The sequence below is a fragment of the Cryptomeria japonica genome, chromosome 3 (genome assembly GCF_030272615.1).
Source record: "Cryptomeria japonica chromosome 3, Sugi_1.0, whole genome shotgun sequence".
Taxonomy (NCBI): domain Eukaryota; kingdom Viridiplantae; phylum Streptophyta; class Pinopsida; order Cupressales; family Cupressaceae; genus Cryptomeria; species Cryptomeria japonica.
The window spans coordinates 1,003,328,850-1,003,341,369 of NC_081407.1; the positions used below are offsets into that span (position 1 = coordinate 1,003,328,850).

Genomic DNA, 12,520 nt, shown 5'->3' on the forward strand with positions numbered 1-12,520 from the left:
CAACACCGAGGATTGCCTTGGAGGTAAGGATTTTTTACAGTCTTGCTAGATTTTACAAAAAATTTATTAAAAATTTCACTCATGTAATTGTTCCCATTCTTGAAACCATTAAGGAGAACAAGAGGCAATTTGAATGGACTGAAGAAGTTGAGAAGAGTTTCAGATTTTTGAAACAAAAGGTGAGTGAACAACATATCCTTTCTTTGCTCGATTTTGATAAGGTGTTTCAAGTAGAGTGTGATGCTAATGGCTTAGCTATTGGAGCTTTTCTTAGTTAAGAGGGGATACTAGTGGTTTACTTTAGTGAGAAATTGAATGATGCAAAAGGAAATATTTTGTGTATGATATTAAGTTCCATGCTTTGGTTTAATCATTGGAAAAATGGAAGCACTACTTGTTGCCCAAGGAGTTTGTGTAGTGTTTATATATAATCATGCTTTGCAATTCATTAATAGCCAGCATAAGTTAAATCAAAGGCATGTTGAATGGGCAGAGTATCTCCAAAGCTTAAAATTTGTGTTGAAGCATAACATTGGATAAATGAATAAGGTTGTTGATGCATTAAGTAGGAGTTTATTGTTACAAGAAATTCAAACTAACATCACAAGTTTTGAAAGATTGAAGGAGTTATATGCAGATGATGCAGATTTCAAGGAGGCATTTGAAGCTTGGAGCAGTCCTATCAATAGAGATAGAGGCCCATGGATGGATTGCATGTTATAGAAAGGTTTCTTATTCAAAGAGAAAAAATTATGTATACCGAGAGGATCCATGAGAGACAATTTGTTAAAGGAGAAGCATTGTGATAGTCTTGTTGGTCATTTTTTATAAGATAAAACTTATTTGCAGTTAAGCACTTATTACCATTGGCCAAGAATGTAAATGGATGTCAAGAGGTATGTGGAAAAATGTAGGGTTTGTCAGTTTGCAAAGGTAAGAAGTCAAAATAGGTTTCTCTTGAACTCAAAGGGGAAATGTTTCATTTTTTTTAGTTGTGGATAGATTTTCAAAACTGGTTCATTTCATACCTTGCCAGAAAACTAGTGATGCTACCAATATTGTTAATTTGTTCTTCAAAGAGGAGGTAAGATTTCATCAAATTTCACAGAATATTATATCTGATCAAGATTAAAAGTTTGTGGGACATTTTTTGAGGAAACTTTGGAAGAAATTAGGTACAAATTGGAGTTTTAGTTCAGCTTATCATCCCCAAATAGATGGCCAAATAGAGGTGGTTAATAAGAGTCTTGGTGATATGTTGAGATGCCTTGTTGGGATAACAACTAGTAATTGGGATTTTACATTAGCACAAGTGAATTTTTCCTATAATAATTCTTCAAATAGAAGTACATAGGTAAATTCATTTTACATTATATATGGTATGTATCTATGGGGTGTGTTTGAACTTCAAAATCAATGTGATATGGAAAGGAGAAGTGCAGATGGAGAGGAATTTGCTAAATTCGTCCATGATATCCATGAGGAGGTGAAAAGGATAATAGAATCAAACAATCAACAATACAAGTACAGTATGTTGATAAGAAGTGGAGAGAGATGCATTTTCAAGTGGGAGACATTGTTTTGGCTTACCTTAGGGAAGAGATATTTCCTAAAGGGGAGTACAATAAGTGGAAAATAAAAAAGTTTGGTCCTTGAAATATTTTCAAAAGGTTTTCAGACAATGCCTATGAAATAGACTTTCCTTTAGGCCTTGGTGTTTCACCCATCTTCAATGTAGCATACTTGTATCCATATAAAGGATGTGTTGAGGAAGTACAATAGAGGAAAAAGTATCAATCACTGAGGAACAATAAGGAACTACATCTACTCTACAAGAAATAAAAATGCATTTTGGATAGATAGCTGTTAAATAGGACCTGTGAGCATGAATACTTCAGGTATCTAGTGAAGTGGAGAGATCATCCTCTGGAGGATGCTTTGTGGATAACTAAACTTGAAATCATTAATTTGGGTCATTTGTTTGAAGACCTCATCAGAAGGTCATGACTTCATTTTCCTACTTGGAGAGTCTAATGGAGGGGTATCCCTCTCTCGTCAATGTTAGTTGATCTTGTATAGTTTTGGTAGATTCAATAAGTGTAGTTTTTGTTTGGTGTGATGTAGTTGTTTGTTTGTGCCAACACATAATTTTTGGGTTGACTTAAAAATATATTCCAGCTTCCTATTTCAAGTGCTCGCTAGATATAGACTTCTTGTCAATATAATGTTAGGAAGACAAATAGATTATTGGAAGTTTAACAACCACTGATAGTTGGGTGTTCATTGCTAGAAGTTTAATGGTTTCCCACTTGTCTCCTCGGTGGATCTAAGGGAAGTTTGATAGATCTATGAGGGTGGTTGGGTTTCAGTTGAGCAAAAGGGAAATAAACATTGTTCGAAGGATAAAGACAACTGAGAGAGAAGAAGGTTACACAAGCCGACAATAAATATAGATATTGATGTGTCAAGCAGAGTTTTTTATTTGTAGACTATGTATTGATGAGAATAAAATCTGATTCCCAAGGAGAATCTAGTCTTTGTGAAGGCCTAATGGTTGCACCTTTGAAGATTTGGTTGTCAATAAAAGCTTTGTTTAATTTAGATAAACTATCATGTATTATTGTCTTTTTTGTTCTTTTCTCTTTCTCTGTGAGTTTCTATCACGCTGTTGTTAGCAGGTTGTCCCTACTAGTTTTTGTTGCCATCATAGGCTCATTAGTGTTAGTAATCAAGAAAAAATATAACTAGAATCTAGCAATGAATAACCAAACCTATTTGGTCATTGTTTGATTCTTGTAGACCTCCTCAAAGGATGAGGTTGAGGTTCTTCATCTTCTTCTAACCATTCTAAGCTACTAGAGATCTCCCCATCATTAGGTCCACTAGGAGCTCATAGTTCTTCTTTCTCAGGGGTAGAAGGAATTTGAACTACCTCCTTATTATGTTTCTCCTCTTTCTTTGGTTGTAGCTCAACATGCAAAGGTTTCATGTCTATGAAAATGACACTTCTACTATAGATAACCTTCTCTATCACTAGATCCCAAATCTTGTACCCTTTTACACTGACACCATAGCCAATAAAGATAAACTTTATAGCCTTATTCTCCAACTTAGGGATTTTTTTATTGGAATATGAGCATAAGCTTCACAACCAAATGCTATGAGATTTCTCATCAAAGGCTTATTTCCTGGCCATTACTCCATTGGTGTCTTATAAAAAAGATGTATTAAATCTATTTATTAGATAGTACGCAATGGCTATAGCTTTATCCCAAAAAACATTTTGAGGCCAACACCACTAAGCATACTCCTAGCCCCATCCATCAATGTCCTGTTCATTCTCTCCGCAACTCCATTCTATTGAGGGATGTATGAATTTTTCTCATGCCTCTCAATCCCATGATCCTTATATAATTTTTCAAAATTGATCGAGAAAATATCACCACCATTGTTAGTCCTCAAACACTTAATGTCTCTACTAGTTTAATTCTCAACAAGAGCCTTAAACTCCTTAAACCAACTAAAGACTTTAGATTTACTTCTGAGAAAATAAAAAATGTCATTCTACTATAGTCATAAATGAATGAAATAAAATACAAAGATTTTAAAATCAAAGGAACATTAACAATAACAAAAACATCATAATATATTAAGTTCGACAACCCAGAAGAATTGTGAGAACTAGAGTAAAATTGAAGACAATCTAAGATGCCATATGATATGTCATTACAAACACCAACATATGTATCTCCCTTTTACAACTCATTTATGTGTCCAGCGCATTTTTTATATTTCTTATTTCAAGAGACCTAACTTCCGAAGGCCATATATTTTGATCTAGGTACCCAATTAATAAACCATTTGAAGTGCCAGAAAGTTCACAACATGCTCTATCAAGGTACAACTTGCTACATCGGTTATAGACCCTTTTGAGCCATTTTGGAGCCTCTAAGGGGCCCAAAATTGACTACAAAAAAATTATTCACAACTTTCAAAAACAAAAACTTTAATATCTTCAAATCTAGACATAATCTTGTAATTTATTGACATGCTTGTTTAGCCAATTTGAAACTTTAGAATTTTTTTAGAATAATTCATGCTCGAATGAAAAGTTACTATAAATAATAACCTTATGTAAATGTAAGGTTTAGATACCTTTTTCCTAAAAAAGATATTATGGGAATAACAAGTATCATGAAACTATCTACGGTATTTGCCACTGCATTGCCTATTAGTATGACCAAATATTGACAGAGTATAGTAATGATGTGCTATTGAAACAAAGATTCTTTTCTTAGCAATCTAAATAACCATTTAATGCACATTTGTGGTCTTTTAAATTAAAGGGACTATTCATAATTAGAAAGATTCTAAGGAATGTCATTTAATTATTATATAGTAAATCGATGCTTCAAGTGACCCGTAATTGTTGACCAGCCTTAAACCACACACACTAAGCAACATATTAATTCTAGAGAATGTTAGTCAACTATGAGTGTTTAACACTTTTAACCCTAGAAGTGTATACTTAGTGTGGCCACACATCTTAGGTAACATATTAAGCTAAGAAAATGTCAGTCAACTCTGAGTGTTTAGTTCTTATAAACCTAGAAGTGTAAACTTAGTGTGTAAGTTTAACATTAGAGATGCGGCCTAACTAATATGAGTATTAAATGGTGCTGAATTTTAATAATTTGACAATATTCAACTACTGTAAACATGAAAGCATGCATTTTCATATAATACATGCATCGGTCTAAGCATGTCAATTCGACACATGGAGAAGTGATCGCTAACTAGAACAACTTCTGTCACCAATTCTATATGGGTCAAGAGTCAAAACCATGGTCGTGGTCTGCGTGCTGGTATTACCAATGGCAGATTTTAATTATTCGGTGCAAAGGTTTATCATGCGTCTGTTTTGACTTATTAAAGGTGTGGGTTGCAAGATATATATACACAAGCATATGACAGGAGCAAGTCGATAGTGCATGTTTGAACATAAAAACAGGAATCGATCTTAGTAGGCATGCGATGCCATAGTAGCACAAAATGGAAGATGTAAACCTATGACAAATTGGCACTATTTACACCCTACAGGTTTGATGCTTAAGCAATAGAACTTGCACAACAAATTATGAAACATAGAAAATGTGAAATAGAAAATTGGCGACGCACGACTGGGTAAGCATGTAATATGGTACAGTATATATCGAATCCTCTTTGAATGTTAGACATAATATTCTATCCTTTACTGCTTCAAAAATGATCTGTATAGTTTGCACCATTACTTTTGGTTTTGCAATTAAAAGTCCAAGATATGTAGATATAGTGAAAGCATGTAAATTGCAGGATAGAATGCCTCAAAGATAAGTGCGCTTACATTATGTAAAAATAAAGGTTAGGGAGAGTGTAGCTGTAAACCAGGCGTGAGGACCAATTGGTAAGAAAGAATCGATATCGTGTCTGCTAATTTTGAACTGGACAGCATCATAGAAGAGAAAATGGAAGACCGCTTTTGTACTATCACAAGAGAAATAATCAATGGGCAACGACCCTTGAAAGCCAACTACCGAAATAATTTAGAAACTTGAAGGGAAAAGGAAGCAGTTAAACTGGTTTTAAAACGGCATGAAAATTTAATAGCATGAAATTTGTGAAAAATTACAAATAATTGACTGTGATCAACAGAATTAGCTGTGGTTTTGATTTTTTTTTTAATTTTCAAAAAAATCAATGCGTCTGAGACTTGACATGCTATTTCAACGAGTCTGAAAGGACATCTGCATTAGGAGACTCAAAAACTAATGAAACAAACAACTTCAAACAGATGAGAAGAGTTTGAATTTAAACAAAAAATTGTTTTGTTTTGGTTAAGAGATAGAATAGTCTTTGTAATAATAAGATCTTAAAATAGCTTCATAGATTAAATATAAAAATTTTCTTTTTCAAGAATAATTAAATTAAGAAATTTTGGGTTATGATGCTTCTCAATGTTGTGCTCGATGAAGTGATTGCTACAGTGTAAAAAAGAGTAAAAAACTGATCTACCTCTTTCTTGTTGTAAACTTTCAACATTACATTAGATTTGTATGGAGCAGTAAAAAGCACAAATGATTTCAATTGCTCCAACCACATGTAGTAGCTAACAACAAATCTCCATCAAATTGATTTAGAAAATAATAACCCATAAAACACAAGATCAAGCTATAAATAAAACAACAATAAAAATTGGAAACCTAGACCACTAGAATCTTACCCTCACAATAGTGTCAATAACTTGTAGATTGTCAAATTCATAAATATTCCACACATTCTCTTTCAAAAGGATGTACATGTATGGAAATATATGTGTATGCAATCTTATGTAAATAAAAAGAATGTCAGTTTAAAATAATGTTTGTAAATAATTACTAAAAACCCAATTACTATATTTCAATATGAAATAAGTTTGAATTTATCTATAAAACTAAAAACAACTTTTCTTGAATTAAAGAAAATAAATTTTATGAATTTTGTAAATTATATGATAAATTATTACCTAAGTTTAATAAAAACGATTATTTATTACTATCCATTGAATCTGTTTTTACATAAATTCTCAATCTTTCCATAACCATTACATTTCTTTTTATTAAAGATTATATAAAAATAAATAAAAGATTTCAGTTAATTTAGAATGCCTATAAATCATAAATAAATTTCACATAATTTTATTTTAAAAATATAAAACTATTACTGTTGAATCCTACAAAAACTAAAAGCATTTCATAGATGAAGGGTCAGGTTGTTATTCTGAAGAGTGAAGGATCCTGCTTAGATTTTAACTCTGGGATAATTCCAAGAGGACAACTCCCTGCCATCTTATTTTACTCTTGAAATGTGAGAATGGCGTAGTCTTTTGCTTGCTGGGCTTCCTTGGCGTCACCATAAGGACTTTGATCTTTAGTGTTTAGCAGGAACCGCATTCCCTATTCAAACACCCAAATCCATGAAACCCGCACTGTTACGTACGCCCAGAAAGTTGGTGAAACCCAAAACAATGACTGCCGTCCAATAAATTTTGTAAAATCATTCAAAGACCCCATATACACATCCAAACAGATAAGTCAGTTAACAGTCTGAAGAATAATCCGGCTGATCCTTATAAAGGGAAATCGTCCTTCCCTTGCGAAATACGCCTTCTGGAGCTTAATTGAATTAGCTGTAAGGCTCTGCAATGGCATTCAGGAATAATGTAGCGTTATCGTTATTAGTGATGATAACAGTGATGGACTGGCACGCAAATGCCTTGCGAGCAGATATGAAGCGCGTGCATGGCAGCAGTATGACTTCTTCCCAACGCCTCAGCGCTGCCGTCCACAGAAGCAGTGCAAGGCTGAGAAAAATCGAAACATCAGTGACAGGAAAAGCTGCAGACACGGACTTGGCGGCTCCTGTGAACCGGGGAAAAAATGTGGGCGAATTCCTGGTATCAATGGGCATCGGAACACCGCCGCAAAAAATGGTTGCAATTGTGGACACGGGCAGCGATCTCATCTGGACGCAGTGTCAGCCCTGCAAAAACTGCTACGATCAGCCCGACCCCATCTTCGACCCCTCCAAGTCGAGCACTTACGCCAAGATCCCCTGTAACTCCTCCCTCTGCTCTTCCCTTCCCCGCAAGACCTGCCCGCAAGACTGCCAATACGCTTATTCATTCGGCGAAGGTTCCAATACGACCGGCGTCTTATCAAACGAGACGCTGACTCTCTGGGACAGCACTGGAAATCTGCAGGCCATCGAAGAGGTTACTTTTGGCTGCAGCCACGACACGCCACGAGTAGATGGTTTTACTGATGCGGACGGTGTTTTAGGGCTCGGGCGAGGCAGTTTCTCGCTCGTCTCGCAGATGGGATCTCGATTCTCTTATTGCCTCACCTCTTTCATGGACGACTCTCCCTCAGCTACGAGCCCTCTTTTCTTCGGCAGCGCAGCCGATTTGAGGGAACTGGTAGGACTTCATTCTACGCCATTGAGGACAAACCTATTCCGACCAGAGCTCAACAGCTTCTATTACATCTCCGTGGAAGCAATAGCTGTGGGAAACCGACTGGCCTATATTTCGCAGGGGAGGCTTGATATACAAGAAGATGGCAGTGGAGGGTTCATCATCGATTCGGGCTCCGCCTTCTCATACTTGATACCCGAGGCATTCACTCTAGTTGCAGAGGCCGTTGATTTGGCTCTGGGTTGGGATCGAGCAGATGGTTCTGATTACGGCTTTAGTCTCTGCTATCAGATACCTCAAGGTAATACAACGTATGTTTTTCCGGATATCACCTTCATTTTTAGCAGAAATGTGCCGTATGTGGTAGATCAGAAATATAACTTCCGTTTGGTGGACGAGAAAAGAGGTTTGGTGTGCATGCTAATTTTGGAAATTGAGGAGACTTCCGCAGTAAAATCACCTTCCATTCTGGGTAGTTATCAGCAACAGAATTATCATATTTTGTATGACATTGGCAATTATACGCTCTCTTTCGCTCCCACCACTTGTGCTGACTTACTCCAACCAGCATTCGACCAAAGCTTTCTGCCTACAGAGTCGCCTGCAAATTCTACAGAGTCCCCTGCAAGTTCCACAGAATCGAGTGGGCATGCTCGCCCGATAGTGTTGTTCCGGTTGATCGTTGCTTTTTTTATTTCTGTTTCACTTTTGGCGATTTGCTTCTAATTCAGGAGCACGCCCAATAAATGTATTCGTATTAAAAACTTATTCCAGAAAACAAAACAAAAAGAACTGCTCGTGCTCAGTTGCAAATTTGCAACCGTCATTTTCCTAAATTAAGGCCTAAGGGAAGCCATTGTTAACATTTTATGGAATGAAACCTGCCTTTCTCGTAAGCTAAACAGGTGCCGCTTACTGCTTAGTATTTGTTTCTTTTAACTTGTGTTTCTAATTTACACGAGTAATATTAAAATACTATTAATAGTCTGTTAGAAAGTTGATTGGTTCATAATAAGCTCAGCAGAGATCAAATTTTGTTGATTGAAAGGCGTTGACATCATAAGGGATGACGTCTGAATGAGTGACTTTGAGTGAATGAAGTTGTTTTGTTAGAATATTATATAAACAATTTAAAAAATTAAATGTAATTAATAATTTTTATTAGTATAAGAGTGAAATTTATATTCATATTATTTTTCATTTAATTCTTTATTTATTTTGAGTTAATGTTTTGACATGTGTGCATTCTTGTGTGAAGTTGAGCTCATTTCCTAATATTCAATTTATTCATATATATATGCATATCCTTATATACATAATCTTAGCTTACCCTACTACACACTCTCATAAATTCACCTTATCTCTTTGTTTATCACATTCACTCATACACCTATCTCCATATATCTTTTTACCACCTAGATCTAATCATTGGCCCATTTTAAGATAATTCCACAACCACATATTTGTTTCCTTTCATTCTAAAATTTGAAATTCAAATTTGAATGATTGATCCCATCCACCCTCTAGATTTGAGTCAACTAAACTTACATTTGACAAAATTTGATGCTATGTGCTAGTGTTTGAAGTTGTTTGTTATATTCATTCTAACCATCCATACAAGTATTTGAAACCATTTTATTCTAAAGCACTATATGAAATAATAGCGAAATAATTCAATTTGTTTTAATAAAACTGAGTAACAAATCTATATACTTATTGTTCTTCCTTACTATTTTCTATCCTAGTTTAATTTTTGGAGGTTGATTTGGGAGAACTTGTGATTGTATGATAACATGATACTCCTTAACATATTTATAAATATCATCAAGTCCCTAGATATTTAGGAGCAAAGAAAATTATTATCAATTTGATAAAATTAAAGAAACATACCACAATTATGGAAGGATGATCTACTTCATAACTTAGAGTATATGTAAGAATTTCTCCTACAATTAACTTCCCTATGTGCACATTTCTCAAAGTATCTCATATGCAAACTACTATGAAATGTATTACCCTAGGTCAACTTAAGCAAAGTGTAATTATGAGATATAAGTTACACCAACATCCCCCCTTAAGTACAACTTAGGGGAATGAAGACTCAAGCTAACAATGCAAGATGGGTCCCATCTACAAGGCCATGTTAGGTATCCATGTACAGATACAAATGCAACCAAAGCAATGCAATCTCTCACAAATGGAAAAAGGGAGAAAACCACATGGGAAAAAACTCCCCCACAAAAGATAGATGAAAATACAAAAGAACTCTCAAAGAAGAAGTATCAAAAGGAAAAAACCTCATGTAAGAAAAAAGTCCCACCCATAAGAGAGAAGAAGAGAGACCAAGTGGCCTCCCCTCAATGTAGAATGTACACCAATGGTAGAAGCTTGAAACTGAATGAAGAAGTTACTCCATGATCGTCAAACAATGTTCCCCCCCTTAGGAAGAAACAAAATGAAAGGTGTATCCATGAAGTCTCCCCAATCATGAATGAAAGATGTAGGAAAAAAACTCAAGATGTATAGAGTCTCTGAAAACTGCTCAAGTGTCCCCATGTTGTTGCAAAAAGTTGCCCCGTCCAAATCATATGTACTAATCCACATTAGTGAAAAGGACAATCCAAGATCTAGTGAAGATGAATGTAGAACTATTGGCAATTGACACTCATCCCGCATATACTGATGCTTGATTATTGGTTTAAGGGTTGTCATTCATGGCAACTATTCATTGAATCCTATCCGATAATCATGGATCTTGATAACTAGAAGTGGATGTGAACTGGTAACGAGTTAATCAGTAATTTAGGTTGAAGAAGAGAAACTTTTGGTCTAGAAGCTTTTCGGTGATTGCAGTGTTATGAATCATGCATGGGATGACAAGGTTGACTTAGAGACATCATTTTATCACCGTTTGATGGATCTATATATGTTTTTGGTGATCCAATCAAGTCAACTCATGATTACACGTTACATCTTTAGGCTGACTTTATAATTGTCTATTTTTTGATTGCAGATATATAAGACTAGTGCAGAATATCTTTTAGGTGTGTAGTATGAAGTGATATGAGCAAGTAGTGTTCAAGAATCCCTTTTGGTGCAGTTTCACGTGCACATTCTTGACCCGGTAGTTGACCGCGACAAAGAACAAAGAAGAGTTGCAAAGTAGATATAGTCAAAGATCTAGCACTTAACCGTAACTCATCCAAGTATTGTTAGATACTATTTTGAAATTCGTTCATTGTAGATGATTTATTTAAGGCAATGAGCCTTTCGGGGTTGTAGCTCTCATTGTAATTAAGTTGTAATCACTCCTCATTTTGTAGTATTGTTTTTCAATTGGCCATAGTGGAATAATATTGTGGGTTCAAATCCCACAGTGGTTTTTACCATTTGGGTTTCCACGTAAAATTCTTGGTGTTGTGATTTTGTAGTTGATCATCTTCTGTTTATGCATTTTATTTCCTTGTACTTGCTTTTGGTTAACTAAGAAAATGTTTGGAAGTTTCTTTGTGGGTAGATCATTGATTCACCCCCCCTCTCAGTGATCCCTAATTTCAACAATTGGTATTAGAGCCTAACCACTTGAGGAAGGTCCGAGAGATTGAATCAATGGACTCTAGTTTTTAGAGACAGTTTTGTGTGCCACTTGAGGATCTTGATGTAGCAAGAAATGAGATCAGTACCTTGAACAGAAACCTAAATGCAGTTAAAGACTTCATTAATGATTTGAAGGCTCAAGTAAATAATTCAAGAGACAAGAGGAAAGAATTGATGGACAAGTTCAAGGAGAAAGAAAATCAATGCATGGTGAATAAGAACAAAGCTGATGAATGTGACAAACTTGCAAGAGAGAATTCTAACCTGAAGACTAAAATGCAATCTATTGTGATGAGGCTAACTAAGGAGATTGAAGGTCGGAAGAATGAAGAAAATTTAAATCAATCATTGAAGAAAAGAGCAGATGAATGCTTCAGGCTTACCTATGAGAATGTTCAGTTGAAGCTTGAGTTAACCCAATCAAGGAATAATGGACAATAACTTGAGAGACATATTTTTGTCCTAAGAGATGAACTTGCTACTATAAACGAATACAAAGACAAATTCCATGCTAGCTTAGCAAAGCTTGATGAGATGCTGGAAAGTCAGAGACATGGAAAGGACATGCGAGGACTTGGATTTGAGAAGGGAGAATCCTTCAGATATGGACAAAGCAATGAAAAACCTAAGAAGACCAAGAATCATCTAGTAAGATAGCCTAATGCTCATAAATTCAATGGTATATGTTGGCTTGCAATAAATTTGGTCATATGGCGAATCAATGTAGAAGTAAGATGAATAATAGAATGAATAATATGAACAATGGTCCTACTCTTACTGGTTAGTGATTCATATGCAATAATTTTGGTCAAAAGTCAAATATGTGTAGAGCAATAATGAATAATTTTCAAAATAAGAGATGCTATGCTTGTGGGATGTTTGGACACATGTCTAACCAGTGCAGGATCAGACCAAATCAAATGAACTTCATAC

At 35.2% G+C, this 12,520-nt stretch overlaps 1 protein-coding gene across 1 annotated transcript; it reads left to right on the plus strand.

Moving 5' to 3' along the window:
* The first annotated feature begins 7,219 nt into the window (after positions 1–7,219).
* On the plus strand, positions 7,220–8,716 carry LOC131029060 (aspartic proteinase nepenthesin-2-like). The gene has a single exon (XM_057959455.2). The coding sequence runs from the start codon at positions 7,220–7,222 to the stop codon at positions 8,714–8,716; it is 1,497 nt and encodes a 498-aa protein (XP_057815438.2).
* The last annotated feature ends 3,804 nt before the right edge of the window (positions 8,717–12,520 follow it).

Excerpts from the sequence above, each read along its gene's own strand:
- LOC131029060 (XM_057959455.2), top strand. The coding sequence starts at position 7,220 with ATGGCATTCAGGAATAATGTAGCGTTATCGTTATTAGTGATGATAACA.